Raw genomic sequence first — 27398 nt, forward strand, 5'->3', positions numbered from 1 at the left:
CCGGGCGCCCTGGGTTAGCACGGCCCAGGACCCGCCCGGGTGCTCGCTATGGGGAGATAACCCCCCGGGACGGGAAGAGGGAGGAAAGTGGAGCTGCGAGAAGCGCGGACCCAAGTCCCCCGCAGTCACCTTCTGGAGATTCCGGGAAGATGCCTCCTACCGCGCAGGCAAAGGAACCCGGCGGCCAGGCCGGCGCAGGGACGGCCGGGGGCGGGGGCGGGGCCTGCGCAGGCGCGCGGGGCGGGGCCTGGCGTGCGGGGCGAGGACGGGCGGGTGGGAGCGGGGCCTACGCTAGCGAGCAGGGCGGGGCCGAAGCTGACTGGGGCGGGGGCGGGGCCTGACCTGCGGGGCGAGGACGGGCCGGTGGGAGCGGCGCCTGGTACGGGGGCGGGGCCTGCGCAGGCGTGCGGGGCGTGGCCGAAGCTGACTGGGGAGGGGGCGGGGCCTGGCGCAGGCGCGCGGCGTCCGGGCTGAGCGCGGCGCGCGCCGGAGGTGAGGTGAAGCGGCGCGGGCGACCGGAGACCCTGAATCTCGCAGCGCAAGGGTGAGGGGACGCGGGTCGCCCGCGGGGAGGGTCGGACTGGCGCGCGCGGAGGGGCGGGCGCGCGCGGCGGCTTGGGGGCCACCTGCACCCCGCGACCCGGGCCCCTCCCGGGGAGCAGAGCCCGAGCGGGCTCGCGGGCCGCAGGTGCCCAGTGCGGGCCTGGCGGGTCTCGGCCGGCGGGTGGGAAGAGGCCGGTTTCTGCACTCCGGCCGCCCGCTCAGCCCGGCGCGGGCCCCGAGGTGGACCGGGGCCCCTCGGCCGGGTCGCGGGCGCCAGCCAGGAGAGAAGGACCAGGAGTGCGGGAACCAAGCGTCGCCCCGAGGGCAGAGCCAGTGGCCCACTTGCCTTTATTGGCTGCACCAGGGAACCAACAAAATCAACCTCCTCGGGGAATTTTTTTCTTCATCCTGGCAGATACTTGGGGCGCATCTAATACTTTAATGCAATCAAATTAATTGCAAGGAGCTAGACGGTGGGCTTAGGTATTAAGGGGCAAATCCTTGCCCTAATGGGACGTTGGGGAAGGTTAGTGGTTCCAAGTAGTTACCGTAGAACCTGGAAATCATAGGAGAACGCCGAGACTAAGGGAGTAAGACCTGATATTTCCCACGAATGCCTAGAATCCCAGCGACTCGGGAGACTGAGGCAGGAGGATTGCAAGTTGGAGGCCAACCTCAGTAACTTAGCGAGACCCTAAGCATCTCACTCAGTGAGACCCTGTCTCTATGTAAAATATTAAAAGGGCTGGAGATGTGACTCAGTGGTTAAGCACTCTGAGTTCAATCCCACCCACCCCCGAAAAAAAGACCCAATATTTCATATATAAACGATCTCCTTGTTTTTATTTAAAGGTTGTGAGAGGGAGGCAGAGTTGAAGAATGTGTGGGCGAACATCCTGTCACTTACCTAGAGATGTCCTCACCAGAGCTTGTGCCTATCACGATCGACAGGGCCATCAGCGACTCCCTGAGTGGAGGGATCCGGACAAATATTGCCCCTCTTACAACAAGAGCCCTCAGTCCAGCAGCCCCGTGCTTCTGTCTCGCCTGCACTTTGAGAAGGTAACCAGTCTGGTCTGGCCCAGCCAGTTTCTGACTCAGCATTTTGGTGTACATCTCACTCCTATTTGTTTTAGTGCATTCTCAGTCTGTGGGGTCACTTTTCCCTTACCCCCCTGATACCAGGGATTGAACCCAGGGGTGCTTACCCAGTGAGCCACATCCCAGCCCTTTTGATATTTTATTTAGAGATAGGGTCTCGCTGAGTTGCTCAGGGCCTTGCTAAGTGGCTGAGGCTGGCCTCCAACTTGTGATCCTCCTGCCTCAGCCTCCTAAACTGCTGGTATTACAGGCATGCGCCACAGTGCCTGACTGGGATTTCATTTAAATCAGCCTTTATCTATATATTCTGACTGCCAGATGAGAACTGTTCTGGGCCTCTCTAAGAGTAGTTTTTTTGTTTTTTTTTTTTTCTGGACACAATACTTTTATTTTATTTATTTATTTATTTATTTATTTTTATTTATTTATTTTTTTTTGCGGTGCTGGGGATTGAACCCAGGGCCTTGTGCTTGCAAGGCAAGCACTCTACCAACTGAGCTATCTCCCCAACCCACTATTTTATTTATTTATTTTTATGTGGTGTTGAGGATCAAACCCAGTGCATTATGTGTGCTAGGCAAGTGCTTTATCACTGAGCTACAGCCCCAGCCCCTGAAAGTAGTTTTATTATTGCTTCCTAACCTAAGGACTTGATTCACTATTCTCCAGGCTCAATTTAAAATGCACCTTGCTCTACTAGCCATAATGCCTGCCCAGTTTATAGAAGGGGAAAAAAATTTTTTTAAAGGCAGCAACTCTGAACATGTGGCTCATGCCTATAAACCCAGCACATCTCTGGAGGCTGAGGCAGGAGGATCACAAGTTCAAATCCAGCCTCATCAATTTAGGGAGGACCTAAGCAACTTAACAAGACCCTGTCTCAAAATAAAAAAATAAGAAAGGGCTGGGAGCCCAAGGTGGTGGTATATACCTGTAATTCCAGTGGCATGGGAGGCTGAGAGTGGATCATGAGTTCAAAGCCAGGCTCAGCAATTTAGCAAGGCCTTAAGCAACTCAGCAAAACCCTGTCTCTAAATTAAAAGGGCTGAGGATGTGACTCAGTGGTTGAGCGCCCCGGGTTTAATCCCTGGTACCCTCCCCGCCCCCCAAAAAAGGAGATTCTTGAAGGGGAAAGGAAAAGATAAAACATATTCGAAAGGAAAGCATAATTTAGAAGACAGGGGATTAAGTGTGTGTGTCTCATGTGCTTTTAGCCTTAGTTCTCTTCCAAATATCTCTGAAGACTTATAGAATGATTAGCTGGAAGAAAATAGTGTTTAACAGATATGAAGACAGAAGTACCCAAAGATTGGGACTTGTGCCAGACGCAGTGGCACAGGACTGTCAACCCAGTGACTGGGGAGGCTGAGGCAGGAGGATCAGGAGTTCGAGGCCAGCCTCAGCAACGGTGACACACGAAGCAACTCAGTGAGACCCCATCTCTAAATAAAATACAAAATAGGGCTGGGGGTGTGGCTCAGTGGTCAAGGGCCCTTGAGTTCAATCCCCAGTACCCCTCCCCCTGGGGACAGGGATGGGGGAATGGGTACTTGTCCTAGGTTGCCTAATCAGTGAGGGTGACGCTGGAACCAAATTCCAGACCCAATCCCCATTCCTATGATGGATCCTGGAACCAGCAATAGGGAAAGTGGAAGCAAGCAGCCCCCTTGGGTGACTGTCATGAATTCACTGTTGGACAGCACATCTCTAATAAGTTTGGTTAAGATTTCATGGGTGTTATAATTGGGTAAATAGTATTTCATTTTTCTCAAACCTGTAATTTGTAAGACAAAATCTGAACTATTTCAGCAGTTCATTCATCCAGACCCTCAACGGCCATCACATGGGTCTCCATCTCCGCATTTGCATTTGAAACCGCTGCTTTGCAAATGGCTTCCTCTCATTTATCCACCTCAGTGCCCCCAGCTGTTCTGTTTAGCGACCAAAATGGACAAGATGACTAATCCCGAGCAATATTTTCAGCATCGTGGCTTCTCACCCACTTCCTAGTCATTGTCCTCACGCGTGCCTTTGGCTTACAGTGATCCGGACAGCGAACACACTCAAGTTTAAGGTCACCGATAGAATTGGTGAGAACACGCCTCAGCCTTGCAGATTTCTGATGAAATTGAACCCTGAAATCAGTTTTTTTTAGTCCCAGGTATTGAACCCAGGGCCACTGAGCCACATCCCCAGCTCTTTTTATATTTTATTTAGAGGCAGGGTCTCGCTGAGTTGCTTAGGGCCTTGCTAAGTGGCTGAGGCTGGCCTCCAACTTGCCATCCTCCTGCCTCAGCCTCCCAAATCCCTGGGATTACAGGCGTGCACCACCACACCTGGTGACTTCTGTGTACTGTTATCTCTCATTCTCATTTATGCTTTAAGCAGGGGCGCTTTAGCTTCGCAGGCACCTTTCACTGTGGAAGGGAAAGAATTTATAAAGCTCTGTGTTTTCATCTCTTCTTTCTCTCACATACAAATCACCATTATTCTTAGGTTCTATTGCAAATTCACCTACTCTCTCAATTTATTCGTAACCCCCAAGTCAGTTGTTCCGTCCGTCTCTCCTTCTCTCTCTCCCCTTCTTTCTTCCTGGGATTCAACCTAGGGTTGCTTTACCACTGAGCTACATCCCCAGCCCTTGAAAATTTTTTTTCAAGACAGGTCTCATGAAGTTGCCCAGGTTGGTCTTCAACTTGCAATCAGCCTCCTGAGTTGCTGGTTGTGCACCGTCGTACCTGGCATCATTATCTTTTATTTACTTTTAAAATTTTTTTCATGACCTTTAATTCCTAAAATTCATCCTGCAGGGCTGGGCATGATGGCACACGCCTGTCATCCCAGCAGCTCAGGAGGCTGAGGCAGGAGGATGGCGAGTTCAAAGCCAGCCTCGGCAAAAGTGAGGCCCTAAGCAATTTAGTGAGACTCTTATCACAAAATAAAATATAAAAAGACTGTTATGTGGCTCAGTGGTGAAGCACCCCTGGGTTCACTTCCTGGTACCAAAAAAAAAAAAATCATCCTGCATCAGGTGATCAGATGGGGGCGGCACACACCCGTAATCCCAACTGCTTGGGAGGCTGAGGCAGGAGGATTGCAAATTGAGGACAACCTGAGCAATTTAGCAAAACCCTGTCTGAAAATAAAATTAAAAGGGCCAGAGATGTAGCTCAGTGGTAGAAGTCCCTGGGTTCATTCCCCAGTACTGCAAAAATAAACGAATGAATGACCAGTCAACCAATTCAGCAAGCTAAGGGTTCTTTACTCTGTTTTTACCTATCAGGAAAGTTGAAGGACCAGGAAGTTGAACCTGGTATGAGACAGGGGATTTTTTTTTTTTTCTAATGGGTACCGGGAATTGAACTCAGGGTCTCTCGACCACTGAGCCACATCCCCAGCCCTCTTTTGTATTTTATTAGAGACAGGGTCTCACGGAGTTGCTCAGGGCCTCCCTGAGTTGCTGAGGCTGACCTCCATCTTGTGATCCTCCTGCCTCAGCCTCCGGAGCTGCTGGGAGTACAGCGGGTGCCACTGTACCCAGCAAGAGAGGGGGTTTCTAAACACGCCTCTCCTTACAGATGACTGAGCGCAGTCGCACACACCTGTCATCCCAGCAAACTGGGAGGCTGAGGCAGGAGGATCAAAAAGTTCAAAGCCAACCTCAGCAACTTAATGAGACTCTATCTCTAAATAAAAAATAAAGCGCTGCGAATGTAGCGCAGTGGTTAAGCACCCCTAGGTTTAAAAAAAAAAAAAAAGAATCTCCTTACAAAAACCTTTTCCTTCTCCTTGCCAGAGGTTGGTAAGCTGTGATCTAATTGTAGCCCCGTAAAAGTCACATGTTGAAATCCTCAGTCCCCAAGGAGATGGTAGCCGTAGGGCGGGCCTTCGGGAAGTTCCTGTGTCATGAGCACAGAGCCGTCAGGGATCCCAGAGAGCCGGGCAGCCCCTGCCACCCTGCGCACACTCGGGGAGGAGATGCCAGCTGTCAGCGGGAAAGCGCGTGTCCCCGTCTTGGACCTTTTAGCTTCTAGGTCTGTGAGAGACACGTTTCTGCCATTCCCAGCTCCCCAGGCAGTCTGGGAGAGCTAAGGTAACAGCCACGCCTATCAGTTAGTTAATCTTGGTCCCGGGACTGACCTCGGGGGTGCCCTACCCCTGAGCCACCTCCCAGCCCTTTTTATAGTTTATTTAGAGACAGGGTCTCGCTCAGTCACCAGGCTGGCCTTGAACTTGCAGTCTTCTGCCTTTGCCCCCGAGGCGCTGGGGACAGGCGTGCGCCACGGCGCCCTGCTTGCTCCTGTGTCTACCTCCTGACTTGGGTGGCTTCCACATTTCCAAAGACAGCAGAAGTTTGCTCATTCCTTCTTCATACCATCCTGTGTCTCCTCCGCTCTGATTCTACTCCTCTGAGTGCTTGTCAGGCATAGTGAACAGCCGCACCTGGATTTTATTTTGGTGATTTAAAGCAATCTTTCTTTTCAAGGGATTAGGACAGGGCACGGTTGGTGTGGTTTGTGTCCTCCTTGATGTCTAGGGCCTCAGCTGGGCAGACTTCACGTCAGAGGCTCAAATCATCTAGAGCAGGACCCAAAAAACAGGGGCCTCTGACCTGACGTGGTGGCATATGCCTATGATCCCAGTGGCTCAGGAGGCTGAGACAGGAGGATCGCAAATTGGAGGCCAGCCTCAGCAACTTAGCGAGACCGTAAGCCACTCAATGAGACCCTGTTTCTAAGTAAAATATAAAAAGGGCTGGGGACGTGGCTCAGGGGTTAGGCACCCCTGGGTTCAATCCCTGGTACCAAAAAAAAAAAAAAAAACCTCTCTCCTCCTCCTCTGTCCCTCACTAGGACCTGGTTCTTCACTCTATCACAGATGACTCCCACTAAACTCTTCTGACACTTACGTGTGCCACTTAGTCCATACAGTCCCACCTGTTACTAATATTTCTGTGCTGTGTGCGTTCACGGGTTCAAGTACAAGTCCTTGAGTCTGACACTTCCATGTCCCCGGGGCACTCCGCTTCCCGGTCACAGTGAGCGTCTCGTCATCCTGTGCCGTCTGCGACATCTGCTGCTGCTTTGTGTGCGGGCGCTGAGGATGGAGCCTGGGGCTCGTGCGTGCCAAGCATGGATTCCTCCACCCGCCTGCACCCCCAGCCCTCCCGTATGCTTGTCCTTGTGTGTTGTGTTTGGAGCTGGGGATCAAACCCAGGGCCTGGTGTGTGCTCTAGCTCGGAGCCCAATCCCCAGCCCCTCCCTGCGCTTCTTAAAAGCGGGACCACGCACAGGGGCTGGGGCTCAGCGGCAGAGCGCTCGCCTAGCATGTGTGAGGCACTGGGTTCGATTCTCAGCACCGCATGTAAATAAATGAATGAAATAAAGGTCCATCAACATACAAAAAATACGTTAAAAAAAAAAAGAAAGCCGGGACCACATGAAGGACAGGACCTAAAACTGCCTGTCCCACAGACACTGATTAAAGTGTGTGTGTGTGTTTACATTCATTTTTTTTAATTAAAATGTTTTATGTTTACAGGCTGCAGTTTGACTCATTGTACACACATGGGTACAACTTTTCATTTCGATGGTTGTACACGATGTAGATTCACACCATTCATGTGATCATACATATACATAGGGTAATACTGTCTGTCTCATTCTACTATCTTTCCGTCCCCACCCCCTCCCACCCCATTTTCCTCTATACCTTCCAGAGTTCCTTCATTCTTCTCTTCCCCCCTCCTCCCCCTTCGTTATATATTGTCACCCGCTTATCAGAGAAAACATTTGGCCTTTGTTTTTTTGGGCTTGGCCTATTTCACTTTGCATGATATTCTCCAACTTCATCCATTTACCAGCAAATGCCATAATTTTATTCTTCTTTATGGCTGAGTAATATTCCATTGTATATATACCACAGTTTCTTTATCCATTTAATTGAAGGGCATCTAGGTTGGTTCCACAATCTAGCTATTGTGAATTGAGCTGCTATAAACATTGATGTGGCTGTGTCACTGTAGTATGCTGATTTTAAGTTCTTTGTGTATAAACTGAGGAGTGGGAGAGCTGGGTTAAATGATCGGGATTAACCTCTCTGCATCCCCTGCCCTAGCCAACTGAATGTCTAATAGTAAATATGGTTGCTAAAGAACTCAGATTAGTCCAGGTGAAATGGCACACCCTTCTAATCCTTGCAACTCTGGAGGCTGAGGCAGGAGGATCGCAAGTTTAAGGCCAGCCTGGACAACTTAGACCCTGTCTCAAAAATATGGCTGGGCACAGAGGTGCACACCCGTTATCCCAGTGCCTCTGGAGGCTGAGGTAGGAGGATCACGAGTTCAAAGCCAACCTCAGCAACTTAGTGAGGTCTTAAGCCACTTAGTAAGACCCTATCTCAAAATAAAAAATTAAAAATGGGCTGGGGATGTGGCTCAGTGGTAAAGCACCTCTGGGTACCAGTGAATAAATAAATAGGTAGGAAGGTAGGTAGGTGGATAGATAGATGGGGCTGGGATAGAGCTCAGTGCTAGAACATCCCTGGATCCAAAACTCACAAGAGAAAAGTAAATAAGTTATCTATATCATGATGTAGCATTAAAACTATTTTTAGGTAGACCCCTCCATTTTCAATCTTGTATTCTTTGTATTTCAGTACAGCAAAGACTGCAGTGCGTATGTTAAACTTGGAAGGTGTTGTTTTTGTAGTACGGGGGATTAAGTCTGGGAGTCGCTACCCCTGAGCCACATCCCCAGCCCTTTTATTTTTTATTTTGAGACAGGGTCTCAGTAAGTTACCCAGACTGGCCTCCAACTTGCGATCCTCCTATCTCAGCCTCCCAAGCGGTTGGGACGACAGGCATGTCCTTCCACGCCTAGAAAATTTTGTTTTGAATCTCCTCACGATCTCCTCACCAGATCCTCCCCGTTTTTCTTGGCAGGATGCAGACTCATCAGAGCGAGTCATCGCCCCCATGCGATGGGGCCTGGTTCCGTGTTGGTTCAAAGAAGCCGATATTTCCAAGCTGCCTTTCAATATCACCAACTGTCGCAGTGACACCATCATGGAGAAACGGTCATTCAAGGTAGGTCACTGGTCCAGGGAAAAGGCACATTCTTTTTTTTTTTTTTTTTTTTTTTTTTTTCCTTTTAACTATTTATTTTTTGCGGAGCTGAGAATCAAACCCAGTGCCTCACCTACACCAGGCAAGCGCGCCACCGCGAGCCCCAGCCCCAGCCCAGAGCTATTAACGCCAGAAAGATTCCAGACCTGTCGCTCAGAGTGGTAGGCATGTGTTTATTAGAAGGGACAGAAAAGGGGAATCTGGGTGCAGTGGCCCACATCTGTCATCCCAGTGACTCAGGAGGCTGAGGCAGGAGGATTTTTAGTTGGAGGCCAGCCTCGGCAACTTAGACCCTGTCTCCAAATTAAATACAAAAAAGGGCTAGAATGTGGCTCAGTGGTCAAGCACCCCTGGCTTCAATCCTTGGTGCTGAAAAATCTTTGAAAGGAAAAGGAAAATTTAAATTAAAAAAGAAATAGGGGAAAAGGGTTCTGTCAAGGGAAAAAGAGAGGGATGGTGCACCCTGCTTGTCTTCCAGTTTTATGGGGGTCCTAGGGAAGTTTCTAGAAGAGCCCATCCAGGTCCACCCTTGACTTTTTTTTATGTTTTTACTTGTAGATGGACACCGTACCTTTATTTTATATATATATATTTTTTATGTGGTGCAGAGGGTGGAACCCGTGCCTCGCGCACTGCACGCTGGGCAAACTCTGCCGCTGAGCCCCACCCCTTGCCCCACCCCTCGACTGTTGACTGACAGCAGGATTGCATCACACTTTTCAAGTCCCCAGTACGCATGGTAAAGTTCCAGGGCATCTGCTACCTGTCACCTAGAACAACGTGCGTCCCCTGAAGGTGTCAGGTAGCCAGGCCTCTGACACACCAACTCCCGACCACCAAGCTTCCGGCCCAAGAAATCCGGACAGGAGCCATGAAGCTGGGCCTGGCCTTGACGCCTTTCGGCGTCGCTCCTGCTGCATGTCATTGGTCCTAGGGAGCCAGCCCAATTCAGTGGGAGGGGCCTACGTGGATGTGGACTCTAGGAGATCTGGCTGGCTGGGAGCCAACGTTAAAAACTAGCTACCACATCCCCCAGTCTGTCACAACTGGTTGTTTGAATCTTCAGCATCTGTGTAATTGGCTGGGCACAGTGGCACACGCCTGTCTTCCAGTGGCTCTGGAGGCTGAGGCGGGAGGATGGCGAGTTGGAGGCCAGCCTCAGCAACTTAACGAGGTCCTAAGCAAATCAGCGAGACCCTGTCTTTAAATAAAATTTAAAAAGGGTGAGGGTGTGGCTTATTGGTTAAGCGCCCCTGGGTTCAATCCCTGGTACAAAAAAAAAAAAAAAAAGTGTGTGTGATTGGATGGTGACTTTATGTGTAAGAAAAGCGAGGCACTGGCATGGCTTAGCAGAGCGCTTGCCCAGCAGGTACGGGGTTCGAACCCTAGCACTGCTTAAAAAAAACCTGTGCATAATGAGGCACAGAAACGGACTCCCCTGAGGTCACATGCTGGTCCAGGGCTCGGATGTCGCTCGGTGTGGAGCTGGCGCCTCGCTCCACCCCAGCCCTGGACCTGAGATTTCAGCACCGGTCCGCGTGACGCGTCCCGCGAAGGCGGTGGTAGCGCTCAGCCCTGTCCTGCCCGCCTCCCTCAGGTGCCTCTGGGAAAGGGCAGACGCTGCGTGGTTTTGGCAGACGGATTCTACGAGTGGCAGCGGAGCCAAGTGACCAGCCAGAGTCAGCCGTACTTCATCTACTTCCCCCAGGCCAAGACGGACGAGGTACCGGCCGCCGCGCGGGCAGTGTGTGTTGGAAGGACCAGGGACCCGGGCCAGGCCACGCGCCACGTGGCCGTGTTCCGTCATGACCGATGGCTGCGCCAGGGCCAGCTGCGGCCGAGGCCAGGGTGTCCTGGACCTCACCGTCGGGGTCTGTGTGAGCGTCACGAGTCACCTTACGTTCCATTTCTCAGAACTTTACCTTTTTTATTTATTTATTTTTTTTGATACTGACACTTGAACTCGGGGCGCTTTCCTACTGATCTGCTTTGCCATTTGTTTTTTTTAAGTTGTAGATGGACACAGTACCTTTATTTTTTTATTTATATGCGGTGCCGAGGATGGAACCCAGTGCCTCACGCGTGCCAGGCAAGCGCTCTCCCACTGAGCCACACCGCTGCCCGGTTCTTTTTTTAATACATTTTCAGCTCTTTTTTCTTGTTTTGAATTTGAAGTTGCTGAGGGTCTCTAAGTTGCTGAGACAGGCCCAGAACTTGGCAGTCCTTCCGCTTCAGCCTCCTGACTTGCTGGGATTCCAGGTGTGGCAGAATTTCCCCCTTATCAAGCAGTGCATGGCCACCCCAAGAAGGGTATTTTCAGCTGGGTGCAGTGGTACCCACCTATCTTCGCAGTGACTCGGGAGGCTGAGGCAGGAGGATCACAAAGGTCGAGGCCAGCCTCAGCCACTTATTGAGGCCGTCTCCAACATTTAAAAAAAGGGCTGGAGTCACTTGGGAGGCTGAGATAGGAGAATCACAAATTCAAGGCTGTCCTCAGCAACTTTGGTGAGACCTGTCTCAGAACATAAAAATAAAAGAACTGGCTCAGGGATGAAGCACCCCTGGATTCAATCCCCTGTACATAAAAAGCGGGGAGTGTTGTAACTCAGTAGTAAAGCACCCCTTATTTCAGTTCCCAATACCTCCAAAGGGGCAGAGGGGACATTTTCTTTCTTCCCTTTATTTTTAAATAACATCCTTACTGAAATACGATTAACCATAAAATTCACCTTTTTTCTTGCGGTGCTGGAGTTTGAACCCAGGGCCTTGTGCTTGCAAGGCAAGCACTCTACCAACTGAGCTCTCTCTCCAGCCCAAAATTCGCCTTTTTTCTTCCCCAGTTCTAGGCATGGAACGCAGTGCGTCTTTACCACTGAGCTCCGTCCCCAGCCCTTGCTCTCTTAAAATCGTCTGCTTTGAGACAGGGTCTCACCAAGTTGCCTAGGTCGCCTTGAACTTGGCCACCCCCCTGCCTCAGCCTCCCAGGTCTCTGGCTTGCAGGCGGGCGCCACCTTCCTTGGCCCAAGTGCACCTTTCTTAAGTTGCGGCCCGGCCCAGCCTAGCGGCACTCACCCGTACTCACAGCATGTCCAGAGGCCGAGGCAGGAGGATCGCGAGATCAAAGCCGGCCTCGGCAACTTAGCGAGGCCCTGTGACCCTGTCTCAAAAAATACGGCGGGGCAGGGGGACTCACTGGGGACGTGGCCCAGTATTAATGTGCCCCTGGCTTCCGTCCCCAGTACCACAAAAACAAAGTACAGTTGTAATTGAGTGACATTTTATTACATTCAAAGTTGTACAACTGATACCACTACCTGATTTTAGAACCCCTCAGCACCCCAGAAACCCCGTATCCCACAGGAGTCCCTCGCCAGTCCCCACAGACCCTGGCCCCCAACACCCTCCTTTGTCTCGATGGAAGTGCCTGTTGGGGCCGTTTCAGAAAAATGGAATCGCACAGTGGGTGACCTCTTGTGCACGGCTTCTCTCAGCGGAGGGTTTTCAGGGTCCGTGCTTTGTTTCTCTGAAGGGCTGGATAACAATCCTTTGTATAGACCGATCACCTTTTTTCTCTTATTCACCAGCTGGTAGACACTTGGGTTGTTCCCGCTGTTTGGCTCTTGGTCACAACAGTGCCCCGAAACTTGGCGTAAGAGGTTTGCGTGGATGTGTGTCTGGAAGTGGAATTGCCGGCTCATCCGGAAGCTCTGTGTTTCACGTTTCCACGTAGAACTTCCATTATCAGAAGCACGACTAGAACGGTTCTCATTGTGACCTTGTTAGGTGACTGGAAAAGAATCAGCTGTGACAACCTTGTGTTTTCTTTTTAGTTAGATTTATCAGTCTGGCACGGAACTTAAATTCTATCTGCAGTTTCCTTGGTTTAAGTTGCGAATTGTTTGTTCTTCAGATTCATCTTTTGGGAATATCTCATAATCAAGAGTTTGCTTAGCTGGGTGCCCTGGCGCACACCCGTCATCCCAGCGGCTCGGGAGGCTGAGGCAGGAGGATCGCAAGTTGGAGGCCAGCCTCAGCCACCTCAGTAACTCAGCGAGACCCTGTCTCTAAATAAAATATAAAGAGGGCTGGGGATGTGGCTCAGTGGTTAAGCACCCCTGGGTTCAATCTCTGTTGGCAAAAAACAAAGTTTGCTTCATCCACAGAAAATCCCATTTTGCCAATCTAGTAACATACAGATAACGTGGTAGAAATTGAATTTATCTAATCTATAAGAATTAATATCAATCAATTTCTGTTAATCATAATAGTTTACAAATATTAAGTACTTATTCTGGGTTAGGTACTCTGTCGGGGAACTCATGTAATAATAACATTGCTGTGTGCTATGGTGCACACCTGTAATTCCATCCTCTTGGGAGGCCGAGGCAGGAGGATTGCAAGTATGAGACCAGCCTTCGAAACTTAGTGAGACTGAATTTCAACATAAAATTTAAAAGAGCAGGGGATGTAACTTGGTAATAGCACTCCTGAATTCAACCCCCAGTACTGCTAAAAAAATAAAATAAGAAACAAAATCTTAGCCAGGCACAGTGGCACACACCTTTAATCCCAGCAACTTGGGAGACTGAGGCAAGAGGATAGAAAGTTGGAGGCCAGCCTCAGCAATTTAGCAAGGCCCTAAGCAACTCAGTGAGACCCTGTCTCTAAATAAATTATAAAATCTAAAATAGCTTTCTCTCAGCAAAGGAAACTATCAGCAATGCGAAGAGAGAACCTACAGAGTGGGAGAATATCTTTGCCACCCATACTTCAGATAGAGCACTAATATCCAGAATATATAAAGAACTCAAAAAACTCTACACCAAGAATACAAATAACCCAATCAACAAATGGGTTAAGGATATGAACAGACACTTCACAGAAGATCTACAAGCAATCAACAAACACATGAAAAAATGTGCACCATCTTTAGTCATAAGAGAAATGCAAATCAAAATTACCCTAAGATTCTATCTCACCCCAATTAGAATGGCGAGTATCAAGAACACAAGCAACAACAGGTGTTGTTGAGGATGTGGGGAGAAAGGTACACTCATACATTGCTGGTGGGGTTGCTAATTAGTGCAGCCACTCTGGAAAGCAGTGTGGAGATTCCTCAGAAAACTTGGAATGGACCCACCATTTGACCCAGCTATCCCACTCCTTGGCCTATACCCAAAGGACTTAAAATCAGCATACTACAGAGATACAGCCACATCAATGTTCATAGCTGCTCAATTCACAATAGCCAGATTGTGGAACCAACCTAGATGTCCTTCAGTTGATGAATGGGTAAAGAAGCTGTGGGATATATATACAATGGAATATTACTCAGCCATAAAGAATGATAAAATTATGGCATTTGCAGGCAAATGGATAAAATTGGAGAATATCATGCTAAGTGAGATAAGCCAATCTCAAAAATCCAAAAGATCTCACTGATAAGTGGATGATGACACATAATGGGGGGTGGGAGGGAGGCAAGAATGGAGGAAGGAGGGACTGTGTAGAGGGAAAAGAGGGGTGGGAGGGGTGGAGGGGAAGGAAACAATAACAGAATGAATCAAACATCATTACCCTATGTAAATGTATGATTATGCAAATGGTATGCTGTTACTCCATGTACAAACAGAAACATGTATCCAATTTGTTTACAATAAAAATAAATTTATATATATATATATATATATAAATATATATATATATAAAATCTAGAAACCTGGATTGCTTAGGTCCAGAAGTTCAAGGCCAGCCTAGCAACAGAGCAAGACCCAGTTCACTCCAGAAATAAGAAAAAAAATTCTTTTTTTTTTTTTTTTTTAATTTTTTTTTTTAGTTGTCTAATGGACCTTTATTCATTTATTTCTATGTGGTGCTGAGACTCGATCCCAGGGCCTCACGCACGCCAGGCAGGCGCTCTGCTGCTGAGCCACAACCCCCAAGTTTTTAATATTGATTTGGTCCAGTTTCTTAGTTTCTTCATTTTTTTTTTCCCCCTTTATTTTTGGTGCCAGATCTAAGGTCGTGGAGGCTCACTCATGTTTTTCGTCTAAGGGTCTCTAGGGTTTTATTTTTGTGTCCGTGGTGCCAGGGGCCATGCTAGGCCAGGGCTTTGCCCCTTGCTGGGCCCAGCCTGGGTTTCCCGAAGGCTTCACAAGGGGCTCTTCTGAGAGCCTGAACCGGCCTCTCTCTGCGTGTGAGGTGGGGTCCAGCCTCATTCTTTCCCAGGCGATCCTCCAGTGGCCCTGGTGCCCCTTATTAAAAAGCTTCTTTGGTCATTGCATGGGCTGGCGTCATGGAAGTCACTCGACTGTATTTCTGCGCTCACGCTTTCGGATCTTCTAGATTCTAGTCTAGCCGGGACACGGTCTGTGCCTGTGGTCCACCCACCTGGGACTGCGAGGCAGAAAGGTCACAGGCTCAAGGCCAGCTGGGCAGCTTCGTGACACCCTGCCTCAAAGTGAAGAATAGCACCAGAAGGCTCCTCCCTGCTGGAGCGCTCGCCTCGCACGCGGGAGGCCCTGGGTGAGTCTTTGCACCACGTAAAAATAAATAAATAAAATAAAGCTTCATCAACAACTAAAAAAAATTAAAAAAATAAAAAATACAAAGACTGGGCTGTGGCTCAGTGATAAAGTATTCCTGCGTTGAATCCCCAGTACCACACACACACACAAAGTCACATGTCATAAAGTTCACCTTTTTTTTTTTTTTTTTTTTTTGTGGTGCTGGGGATCGAACCCAGGGCCTTGTGCTTGGCAGGCAAGCACTCTGCCAACTGAGCTACTTCCCCAGCCCCTCACCTTTTTATTTTTTTTTTAAATAGAATATATATATATATATTTTTCCCCCCAGGGGGTTAGGTACTATTTTTTTCTTTTTATAATCTTAAATTGATTCCAATTAGTTCTGTGTGACAGTAGAGCATTTTGACACATCATACGTAAATGGAGGACAACTTCTCATTCTGGTGGTTGTACATGATTTGGAATCACACCGGTGAGTAGTCAGATGCACATGGGGTATTATGACTGATGCATCTACTCTCCTTCCCACCCCCCCACCCACTCCTCTCCCTCACTCCCTTCTGTCTAATCCGAAGTACCTCTCTTCTCCACTCCCCCCTTATTGTCACTTATCTTATGTTCAGAGAGGACACTGGGCCTTTGGTATTTGGGGATTGGCTTATTTTACTTAGCATGATATTTTCCAACTCTCTCCATTTACTGGCAAATGCCATCATTTTGTTGTTCTTCATGGCTGAGTAATATTCCATGGAGTAGATGTACCACAGTTGCTTGATCCGTTCATCTGTTGAAGGGCACCTGGGTTGGCTCCATAGGCTTGGCTATTGTGATAAAATTCCCTCAGTGGTTTTTAGCATATGCAAAATGTCATACAGCCACCATCACGTCTAATTCCAGAACATTCATTGTTGCTCCAAGGAGAAACCCACCAGCCGTCACTCCCCTCCCTGCCCCCAGCGTTAATCACCGTCTTCATTTTCTTTTTTTTAAATTGGGGATTGAACCCAGGGGTGCTTAACCACTGAGCGCCAGCCCTCTTTCTGTTTCGTTTTTATTGTTGTCTTAAGAGGCGCAGAGCAGTTTATTCTTGAGCTTTGTTCCTGTTCACATGAGCTTTAAAATTGGCAGCCGGAGACCCTAGTGCTCAGTCTGTTCTGATCCTGAAAAGTCCGTCCACTCCTCCTCAGGGAGGACCTGGACCACACTCTGTGGACAGTGCTGTCCCTCTGCAGCAGTGTCCGGGAGGACACAGTGGAGGGGTCAGGAGGAGACCTGCAGTCAGAGAGGGACCCCGTCTCCTGTTCCTGTGGCAGACACGTGCTCTTGACTTCAGAGGGCCCATTTCAAGGCATCCGTCTCGTCATCTGTGGAAACACATTCTTCACTGGGCTCCAGCTTCTCACCTGCTGACCACACTGAAAGGACCCTCCATGTTCTACACTCCAGTCACCACCCTGAAGGAACTTGCTAGAAAACGAGCCCGTGCTCAGGTCCTCTCAGGCAGCCTGGAGCACCTCAGTGGGTGATGAATTTCACCTCCAGAACGTACCGAACAGGCACGAGCTACAGATGTACCAAGCGTCTGTTGGAGAAGGAACCTGTATTTATTTTAACGCAGGGTCTCAGTAAGTTTCTCAGGGCCTCGCTAAGTTGCTGAGGCTGGCCTCAAACTCATGATCCTCCTGCCTCAGCCTCCCGAGCTGCTGGGCTTCTAGGTATGTGCCATCATACCTGGCTTAGTGTCTTCGTTTGAAGATGACAGGTGCATACAGGAATTTGGGCTGGCAGATTTTTTTGTTTTTTGTTTTCTGGTAGTTTAAAAAATACCATATCCTCTCTGACTCGTAGTTTTTGAGAAGTGTGTGGTGATCCCATCTTTTCTCTCTTGTATGTAGCAGGTACTTCCCTCCATCTCCACCTGTAAGATTTTCTCTGCGGTTTTCGGCAGCTCCAGTGCCACGTGTGGAAAGGGAGGAACACAGTATATTTTGTGGAGTTTGGCCTGTTCTCTGAGATGCTTGGATCTGTGACTCGGGAAATGTTTGGAAAACTCTCCTCTGTTACCTCTTTGAGGATTTCCTCTGCTCTACTTTCTCTCGTCTTCCTGAGATGAGTTTTTCTTCCTTTCGCGCTGGGGATTGTGCCCCAGGACCTGGTGCGTGCTAAGTTTACACTGAGGTGCACGCCAGGCCTGGGATTCTAATGAGACAGGCAGAAGATGCTTTGATATTGTCCTGTAGCTCTTGCTTGAACTCTTCTGTATTTAGCTTTTCTTTTGTTCTCTGTTGCTTTATTCTATTTATCTATGTTCTATGATGCTTTTTATTGATGTACCTTTATATTTACCTGTTCTTTTTGCAGTTTCCAACTCTCCTGAATTTTTTTTTTTTTTTCTTTTTTGTGGTACCAGGGATTGAACCCAGGGGCGCTTAACCACTGAGCCACATCCCCAGCCCATTTTATATATTATTTATAGACAGGGTCTCGCTGAGTTGCTTAGGGCCTCGATAAGTGGCTGAGGCTGGCCTCCACCTTGCGATCCTCCTGCCTCAGCCTCCCGAACCGGGGATAGCAGGCATGTGCCACCACCCCGTCTTGAATCCCTCTTATCTATTCCACAGTGTTGTCTGCCTTTTCCACAAGAGCCTTTAGCCTACTAATTACATAGTCTCTATAAATACTTTCCTTATCTGGGAAATGTCTTGAGTCTACTTCTGTTGCTTTCTCTCTCAGCGGTTGCTTGTTTCTTTCCTAGCCTTGTGTGTGTGTGTTTCTTAAGAGCATCATTGTCAGATCTAATATGCAGAACACAGATGGAAATAAGCTATTTCTGGAAATCGTTTGGTTTTAATGTGCAGGGGCCAGTTCGTCTTCAAGGACCTGGGATTGGGTTTTATTGCTAGTTACCTTTCCTGCGGGCTTTTGCCTTCTAGTGTTTTCAGGTGTTCGGGTGAGGGTTCATCTTCTGGAAGGTCCGTGTCCCTGCTCTGGCCTGTAACTTGGTGCTTGCTAATCTGCAGGTTGGGTGGGTGTGGTTTTTTTCTCATGATCCTGGGCATAGTGGGATCCTGGTCCCGAGTGTTCCCACCCCGACCAGGCTTCAGCGGGAATTCTAGGGGTATTGGGATGTTCTCTGGCAACTGAAGATTCATTTGTTAAGGGAAAAAGCGATCAGAAAAGGTTACCTTATGGCAGTGGCCCTGACACAGAGAGTAAGGCCTCCTCCAGGTGCCTTTTTTAGGTACTGGATAGTAAACTCGAGGTGCTTAACCCCTGAGCCACATCCCAGCCATTTTTCTATTTTATTTAGAGACAGGGTCTCGCTGAGTTGCTTAGGGCCTCAATAAGTGGCTGAGGCTGGCCTCCAACTTGCCATCCTCCTGCCTCAGCCTCCTGAGCGACTGGGATTATAGTTGTGTGCAGCCACTCCCAGGTTCCTCCAGGTTCCTTCCCTGTCCCCATTCTTTCATGTGAACATCCCATGGGGTCCTTGGAGCTGATAAAAACTCCCCCAATGACTGCAATGCTTGGGCTTCTGCCCCCCAGACTAACCTATACTCTGCTTTTAAAAATTTGATAATAGCTGGGTGCTGTGACACGTGTCTGCCATCCCAGCAGATAAGGAGGCTGAGGCAGAAGGATCACAAATTGGAGGCCAGCCTTGCAACTTAGGCAAACCCTAAGCAATTCAGCGAGACCCTGTCTCTAAATAAAATATAAAGAGGGCTGGGGAGGTGGCTCAGTGGTTAAGCACCCCTGGGTTCAGTCTCAGGTACCAAAAATAAAGAAAGATAATAGACCTGACTTCTTAATGGCTGGTATGAGGCCCCGTCTTCCTCTTTTTGCCACCAATGAACGGGTGTTTCTGTTCTCTCTCCTCTTGCAGCTCCCTGTCTTTTCTTAAATTTTAGGCATACTGGTTGCCTAGCAACGTCGTTCTCTGAAACATTTAGGGAAAATTATGATTGTGTGAATTACGCGGCTTTTTTCTTACTGTTAGGGTAGAAGTAATGCTCTTTCCAGGTTTCTATATTCTAGCTCTTCAACTGGATCTTGAATAATAAATAAGTAGGAGTTGGCATGAGGAGAAAGGAGGTTGGAAAGGATCTTTGGGGCAGAAGTAGGTTGCTTCTGCAAGAAACAGGAATAGCCAGACGTGGCGGTGCACGCCTGTCATCCAGCTGCTTGGGAGGCTGAGGCAGGAGGATTGCAAGGTGGAGGCCAGCCTCAGCCGCTTAGCCAGGCCCTGAGCAACTCAGCGAGACCCTGTCTCTGAATAAAATATAAAAAGGGCTGGGGATGTGGCTCAGTGGTTAAGCACCCCTGGCTTCAATCTGGGGTACCCTGCCCCGGTGAAAAAACAGTAAGACAGAAAGAAGAAAAATGGGCATGAAATTGCTTGAGAGTTGTATTTACAAACAGCTAGTTCGGGTCCCAATTAATAATGTGAGTGGGAAGCCAAAACAGGGCGCCAGATCGTGGGAAGCCTAAATGCTCCCTAAGTTTCGTTCTTTTTTTTTTCTGTTACTGGGGATTGAACATAGGTGCTACTGCTGAGCTCCACCCTCTGCCCTTATTTTTAGAAATATTTCTAGTAGACGATGGGCCTTTTATTTTACGTATTTCTCTGCGGTGCTGAGGATGGAGCCCCGGGCCTCACACGTGCCAGGCAAGCGCTCCGCCCCTGGGGCCCAGCCCAGTCCCCCCTTTTTATTTTTGAGACAGGGTCCCACTCAGTTGCCCAGGTTGGCCTTGAACTTGAGATTCTCCGGCCTCAGCCTCTCGAGTACCTGGGATGGCGGGCGCCTGCCGTGGTGCCGGTGTGGGCGTGGCGGCCTCGGGTGTCCCATGTGCCCTTGTGCTTGCAGCCAGGCGGCGGCGAGGCTGCGCACAGCCCCGAGTGCTGGGCCAAGCTCTGGGACAACTGGAGGCTGCTGACCATGGCCGGGATCTTTGACTGCTGGGAGCCCCCCGAGGGCGGAGAGCTGCTGTACTCCTACTCCATCATCACCGTGGACTCCTGCAGCAGCCTGACCAGCATCCACCCCAGGCAAGTCGCGCTTCCTGCCCTGGCGCCCAGAACATTCCGGGAAGGGTTCATCCTCCGTGCGCTTAGACAGGCAGCTTTAGAGGAGCGAAAGTTTACAAAGTCTAGTGACCATCAGTTGGGGCTGTAGCACAGGCGTAAACATCACGGGGACCACACTGCACGACAAGAACAAATTAGAGGCCAGGCAAGGTGGCCCACGCCTGTGACCCCAGCAGCTTAGGAGGCTGAGGCAGGAGGATCACAAGGTGGAGGCCAGCCTCAGCAATTTAGCAAGGCCCTGAGCAACTCAGCAAGACCCTGTCTCTAAATAAAATCTAAAAAGGGCTGCGGAGGTGGCTCAGTGGGTAAGCACCCCTGGTTTCAATCCCTGGTACCAAAAAAATTTAGAGGAGGGGACTTTATTTTGGCTCACTATTTCACTGTTTCAGAGATTTAGTCCGTGGTGGGCCGACTCCATGGCTCTGGGCCCCAGGTGAGGCAGAGTATCATGGCAGAAGGGCCTGGTGGAGGGAGCAGCTCAGGACCTGGCCACTGGGAAGCAGAGAGGGGCTTAGGACCGGTGTGACCGGCCACCTCCAGCCACGCCCCACCTGCCGACAATCTCCACCCAGTTACTCCATTCAAACTAGGGTGGACCGAGTGGGTGTCAGTTCACATAATCTAATCGTCTCACCTCTGAATATTCCTACATGAACACAGCAGCCTTTGGGGGACACCTCATATCCAAACCATAACTGGGAGACCAGGGGAGGAAAGGGGAGATACTAGGGAACAATAATTGGCCAAATTATATTTTTAGATCATGTGGATGCATAAATACGTAATGACAAATCCCATTAACATGCACCAACAAAAATTTGGGGTGGGGGTGGATTAGCTGGGCAAGGTGGTGCACACCTGTCATCCCAGTGCCTCAGGAGGCTGAGGCAGGAGGATCGCAAGTTGGAGGCCAGCCTCAGCAATTTACCAAAGCCCGTCTCAAAATAAGGGCTGGAGACGTGGTTCAGCGTGAACCAAAAACATACATATATGAAATATGGGGGGTCAGACTTTGTGAGTCCAGGCACAGTGGTACATGCCTGTAACCCCAGCTTCTGGAGAGACTGAGGCAAAAAGATTGTGAGATCAAGACCAGTATGTGCAACTTAGCAAGATCCTGTCTGAAAAACAAAGCAAAACAAGCCAGGCACCTGTCATCCCAGCGACTTGGGAGACTGAGGCCGGAGGATCACAAATTCCAGGCCAGCCTCCAATGTAGTGAGGCTTTGAGCAACTTAGCAAGACCGTGTCTCAAAATAAAATAAAAAGGGACTGGGGAGCTGACATGCTGGACAGAGTCAGATTGGAGGGAGTAGTTCCGGAAAATGCATAGACTTCGTTAGTAATATATTCTGGATGTATTGGGTTATGTTATGAAAATTAATTTCAACTGTTAAATTAAAAAGACTGGGGCTGTGGCTCATTGGTTCAATCTCCAAAACCAAAACTAAAAAGAATTGCAGGACTAGGATGTAGCTCAGTAGAACAGCCATTGGCCGGCACGAGCTTCTCGGTTTAGTCGGGAAAAAAAAAATTGAACCAATGAGTGCATAGCCTCTTCCTTCATGTAACTCAGTGTCACTGCGAATATTTTTAGTTGTTGATGGGCCTTTCTTTTTATTTACATGTGGTGCTGAGAATGGAACCCAGTGCCTCACATATGCTAGGCAAGTGCTCTACCACTGAGCCTCCACCCCAGTCCACTGCTGAATTTTATTTTTATTTTTTGGTACCAGAGATTGAACCATGGGCACTGGATCACTGAGCCACCTCCCCAGCCCTTTTTATATTTTGTTTACAGATAAGGTCTTGCTGAGTTGCATAGGGCCTTGCTAAATTGCTGAGGCTGGCCTCCAACTTGTGATCCTCCTGCCTCAGCTTCCCGAGCCCCTGGGATGATAGGCGTGCGCTGCTGAAAATTCCTTAGCGCCATTTTCCTGTGTACTTAGGGCTTCTTCCAACCACAGAAAGCTTTGGAAATCGTAGCCACGTGAACCACTGAATCAGTCGCTGCTAGCTCCCAAAGGAGTCAGTTCTGTGGTATTTGAGTCACATATGTATATGTAAAGAAGATGTGAGTGTATATATATATATATATATCGCTTTTTCTTTATGAGAAAGATTCTTTTTTTTTGTTTTTTGTTTTTAATTCAGTGCAGATGCTGAAGAATCTTCCCATCGCTTCTCCTTTAGGCCTGGCTAGTATTTCCTTCACAGTACTTTTTAAAGGTGTTCCCAGTGGGGACATTTATTGTCATCATTGTCAGCGATACGGATTTCTGTATGTGGGTGGCTCTGGAGATAATCACAGGATCTCATTTCTCTCTCAAGATGCTCTATCATTTCAAGCTTCTCTTCAGTATTTAAAATGCTTCCATTCTCGTGGCTGCCTGCTATATATATATATATATTTTTTTTTTTTTTTAAGTTGTGGGCGGACACACAATACCTGTGTTTTATTTATTTATTTTGATGTGGTGCTGTGGATCGAACCCGGCGCCTCGCACGTGGGAGGCAAGTGACCCCCAATGAGCCACAAGCCCAGCACCCCAGCATGTCTGGAGCCAGGAAGCTTAGACACGTTTGAGATGCTGTGTGTGCGTGTGTGTGTGTGTGCGTGTGTGTGTGTGTGTGTGTTCCTCCAAGGCCCCGTGCGGCTGGGCCGGCTTTGCGTGTTCGCCTCCTCTTCACAGGTGGGTCTCGCGTGAGCAGAGGCAAAACCTTTTCTTTATGTTCCTTTTGTGCCCTGAGATCTCCGCACGCCTTGGAACCCATCTGCCATTTCAGAGCCAGCCTTGGCAGAACTGAGTGGCCTGCGTGACATTGCCACATCTGAACACGCGCCTCAGCAGTCCTGCGGTGTCCTGAGAAGAATGGGACGTTACCTCTGTGGCTTTAGCCTTGTCCCAGCCTATATCTGCGCTTTCCTGTGATATTTGGTTCTATTCTGTTTTGCTGATTAACCTTAAAACAATTTCCCATACGTCACCTCATCAAAAACACTTTTTTTTTTTTTTTTTTTTGGTACTGGAAATTGAACCCAGAAACCGAGCCACATCTTCAGCCCTTTTTATATTTTATTTAGAGACAGGGTCTCGCTGAGTTGCTTACGGCCTCGCTAAGTTGCTGAGGCTGGCCTCCAACCTCCGATCCTCCTGCCTCAGCCTCCTGAGTCACTGGGATGACAGACGTGCGCCTCTCGGCCTGGTTTACTGTACATCTTTCATAGCTGGAAATTGTTGTGAAGAGATGAGTATTTATTCTTAAATTTTAGGCTGGGGCATCAACAAAAGTTCATCAGTGTTCTAGAATGTTCACTGGCTTGCGCTAGATTTGCTTGTAGCCGTCTCTGCTGTCTCCTGTGAAACTCATTACGAGTCTCCAAGCCCTGTCGAGTCGTGCTCAGAACAGAAGGCACGTCGAGGTGACCGGACATGCAGAGGGGTGGACCCGCTTCTCGTTGTGGTAATCGAGCTGCCAGCTGACAGACTCTCTTCCCTCCCTGACTAGGATGCCCGCCATCTTGGATGGAGAGGAGGCCGTCTCCAAGTGGCTTGACTTTGGGGAGGTGCCCGCTCAGGAAGCTCTGAAACTCATCCAGCCCACAGAGAATATCACCTTCCATCCCGTCTCCTCCGTGGTGAATAACTCACGGAACAACACTCCTGAGTGTCTGACTCCTCTCAGCCTCGTGGTCAAAAAGGTAAGGGCCTGTGGCCATCCGGGTCCTATGTGGGCTTTGTGCCAATGCGGCCTTTGCAGTGAGGATGTGGCTTTTCAGGATCAGAATTTTTGTGTGCCTGTGTGCACTGGGGACTGAACCCAGGGGTGCTTCACCCCTGAGCCACACCCCCAGCCCTTTTTATATTTTATTTAGAGACAGGGCCTCGCTGAGTTGCTTAGGGCCTTGCTATGCTGAGGCTGGCCTCCAACTTGCAATCCTCCTGCCTCAGCCTCCTGAGCCTCTGGGATGTCAGGGATATCCCACCATGCCTGGCCCCACGATCAGAACTTGAAGCCACCAAACTATATAACTGGGTGGTAGAGGGGCTTATTGAGCCCTGGGGGTCTAGTCCCCAGCACAAAAATAGAATTAGAATCAGGTTAAGTCAGCCACAGTTCTCAAACTCTGAAGATGCAAGGTAGAGTGCCGCAGTGATTTTCAAACCCAGTGTCCCCAGAAAGACTCTTGGCAAAGGTAAACGCTAGAGCTTCTGTGTCATCAGGCGTCTTTGATGAGCAATAAGCCAAAGGACTCCTACAGTCACTGGGGGTCCAGGGGCCCTTGGCCATGGTCCTGTGTTGGTCTCAGTCATTGATGGGGTGCAGGCTAGGGAGCCGACCACAGGCCCTTGCACATGCTAGGCAAGTGCTCTACCACTGACGGATGCCCAGCCTTTTTATTTTGAAACCGGGTCTCACTCAGTTGCTGAGGCTGGCCTCAAACTTGCGATCCTCCTGCCTTAGCCTCCCAGTCACTGGATTACAGGCATGGGCCACCACGCCCAGAGTTCAACTGATTTTCTTTATTTAATGAACACAGGTCTTCCAGAACATTAAATGACACAACAGATAATGGTAATCTAGCATAGTTTCAAATCAGCTATGACCAAAATTTAATCGCCTATTGAACAGAGCTTTCCAATTTCACCGTCTCCCTGAAATCTATGGATGAACCAAGGCAAATCTATGGGTAAACCAAGGCAAAAATATACCAACTACTATTCAGAAGCCAGTAGTTAGAAATGTGAAAATAATCCAACTGTAAATTAATAATTTTTTTTTTCTTTTTTGGTACCAGGGATTGAACCCAGGGGTGCTTAACCACTGAGCCACATCCCAGCCCTTTTTATGTTTTATTTAGAGACAGGGTCTCACTGAGTTGCTTAGAGCCTCCCTGAGTTGCTGAGGCTGGCCTCCACCTTGCAATCCTCCTGCCTCAGCCTCCTGAGGTAGGCAAGATGACAGGTGTGCGCCACTGGGCCCGGCTTCTGCAGCGTCTTTACTCTGTAAGAAGTCACTTTCTGGATAGGTGGCAATATGCTGATTCCATTTTGGGTTGGGCTACGGGGTCGAGGAAGCAGAGGGGAGTGGTGACATTCAAGGAGAGGGTGTACAGACAGGCCACCCAGGGGGGACAGTTTAGCTTGAGTCCCTGATCACAGTGGCCGTGGAAAGTTCCTCCGTACTTCCACAGCCCCTTTTCCAGCCCCCTGGTGACACTGAGTTCCTTTCTGGGTTTTGTTTCTTTTCTTTCTGAGGCAGAGTCTTGCTTAGTTGCCGAGACTGGCCTCAAACTTGGCGATCCTCCTGCCTCAGCCTCCAGTTGCAGGGATCAGGGGCGCGCGCCACCGCACGCAGCTCTAAGTGTCTTTCTTTGGCCCTCCCTGGTCTGCACACTCTGGAATGCCCTTGAGCTCTCCGCTCTGACCTTGACGCACGCTCAGTGGCTCCTCCCCTCCCCTCCCACGCCTGGCCCTGATGCCCCTCCCCCCGCCCCCTCCACTGAGTTTGCCTGTTCCCAAGTCTGAGCTGGCTGGTGACGACTTTCCTTCCTCCTAGGAACCCAAGGCAAGTGGCAGTAGCCAGATGATGATGCAGTGGCTGACCACCAAGTCACCCAAAAAGGAGGCCCCCAGGTCACCCCAGAAGGACAAGCCGGCTGTCCCGCAGTGGTCCAGCCAGTTCCTGCAGAAGAGCCCGCTCCCCACCAAGAGAGGGGCCCCGGGCCTGCTGGAGCGCTGGCTGAAGCGAGAGTCGGAGGAGCCCGCGGCCAAGCGGCCTCCCTGCGAGTAGCGGGACTCCCGGGCCCGCGGCCAATGCGCGCGCCTGCGCTGTCCTGCCCTTAGAGCCCGGCCTGCTGCCCGGGAAGCTCCTGGCGCCCCTGCCGTCCGCTTCCGTGCTCCTCCGGGCCTCCGGGAGTGTGCTGATAAGTTCTTAAAATATATTATATTTTTTTTTCTGAATAAATTATATTTGATAACCTTTGGCCTACATTGCAGAGAATGGCACTGGGGGCGGGGGCGGGGGTTCCGGGACTCGCCCTGCTGTCTCCTGGCGCGGGTTCCAAGAAACGGCTTGGTTACAAATCAGGCGCCGGCTCGCTTTCATGCATTTATTAATTTATTTTTGGGCCCAGGGACTGAACCCAGGGGCGCTTAACCCCTGAGCCACACCCAGCCCTTTTTATATTGGATTTAGAGACAGGGTCTCGCTGAGTTGCTGAGGGCCTCGCTAAGTGGCTGAGGCTGGCCTCCAATTTGCGATCCTCCTGCCTCAGCCTCCCCAGCCCCTGGGATTACGTGTGTGCCCCACTGGGACTCTCTGAGGAAGTGTCTGTAACAAGCTTTGGAGTGCGGCCTTGTCGAATCTCTCTTCATTCTTGCTTCCTGGACTTGTTGTGACTTTAGCTTAAAACCAACGCGAGCGCAGTGGCCACCATATTGGGACGCTTGGGAGACAGCAGGCCGCAGAGGCCACGCCCTGTCCTTCCCCGGGAGCGCGGAGTCTGGCGGGGAGGGCCGGCCCGCCCAGCCCTGCGCGAAGATTCCCCGCCTTTGGGCCGAGCCAGGCAGCGGGTGCGTCCTGACCCCCGGCGCCCAGCCTGGCAGGACTTCTGACTTTCTTCTGGACGTTGACTCTGGTCTGTGTATTTACCCTCCGATTCCCCGCCCAGGTCTCTGGATCCGTGAAAGCAGGAGCCACGTGCCCACGGTCCTCTGTGCCCCCGCCCCTGGCGGCCAGGAAGGCCGTTCCCTCCAGTGAAGGCCTGAGCCGCCAGCGGGAGGGGCTGGTTTTTCTTCCGGTACCTGTAACTCGTGGCAGGAGACCGGAAGCGGACTGGGATCCGCAAGCTCTCCTTTATTCTGCAGCCAGGTCCACCCAGCAGGCCCGGGGGCCCATTTTCTGGGTGTGGAGGTGGCCCCGGGTCACCGGAGTCTGGGTTTTATGTTTTCATTGGAAACTGCGCATGTGCAGCTGGACGGTCAGGGGCTGGTTGTGCGGGTTGGAG

At 49.9% G+C, this 27398-nt stretch overlaps 1 protein-coding gene across 2 annotated transcripts; it reads left to right on the top strand.

The window, feature by feature from the left end:
* Nucleotides 1–437: 437 nt before the first annotated feature.
* Hmces (5-hydroxymethylcytosine binding, ES cell specific) lies at nt 438–26371 on the top strand. Of its 2 annotated transcripts, XM_047534784.1 has the most exons (7): nt 438–544; nt 1396–1605; nt 8588–8731; nt 10368–10493; nt 20166–20347; nt 23897–24089; nt 25949–26371. In XM_047534784.1, the coding sequence occupies exons 2-7, from the start codon at nt 1423–1425 to the stop codon at nt 26180–26182; spliced, it is 1062 nt and encodes a 353-aa protein (XP_047390740.1). In that variant the 5' UTR covers nt 438–544; nt 1396–1422; the 3' UTR covers nt 26183–26371. The 2 variants fall into 2 exon arrangements, with proteins under 2 accessions (XP_047390740.1, XP_047390741.1); XM_047534785.1 differs by lacking the exon at nt 10368–10493.
* Nucleotides 26372–27398: the final 1027 nt, after the last annotated feature.

This window comes from Sciurus carolinensis, chromosome 19, assembly GCF_902686445.1.
Source record: "Sciurus carolinensis chromosome 19, mSciCar1.2, whole genome shotgun sequence".
Taxonomy (NCBI): Eukaryota; Metazoa; Chordata; class Mammalia; order Rodentia; family Sciuridae; genus Sciurus; species Sciurus carolinensis.

What these genes read in the sequence shown, in the direction of transcription:
- Hmces (XM_047534784.1), top strand. Translation starts at nt 1,423, where the DNA reads ATGTGTGGGCGAACATCCTGTCACTTACCTAGAGATGTCCTCACCAGA. An exon ending in TGGAGAAACGGTCATTCAAG is followed by an intron (nt 8,732 to 10,367) that starts GTAGGTCACTGG and finishes CGCCTCCCTCAG; the next exon opens with GTGCCTCTGGGAAAGGGCAG. An exon ending in TCAGCCTCGTGGTCAAAAAG is followed by an intron (nt 24,090 to 25,948) that starts GTAAGGGCCTGT and finishes CCTTCCTCCTAG; the next exon opens with GAACCCAAGGCAAGTGGCAG.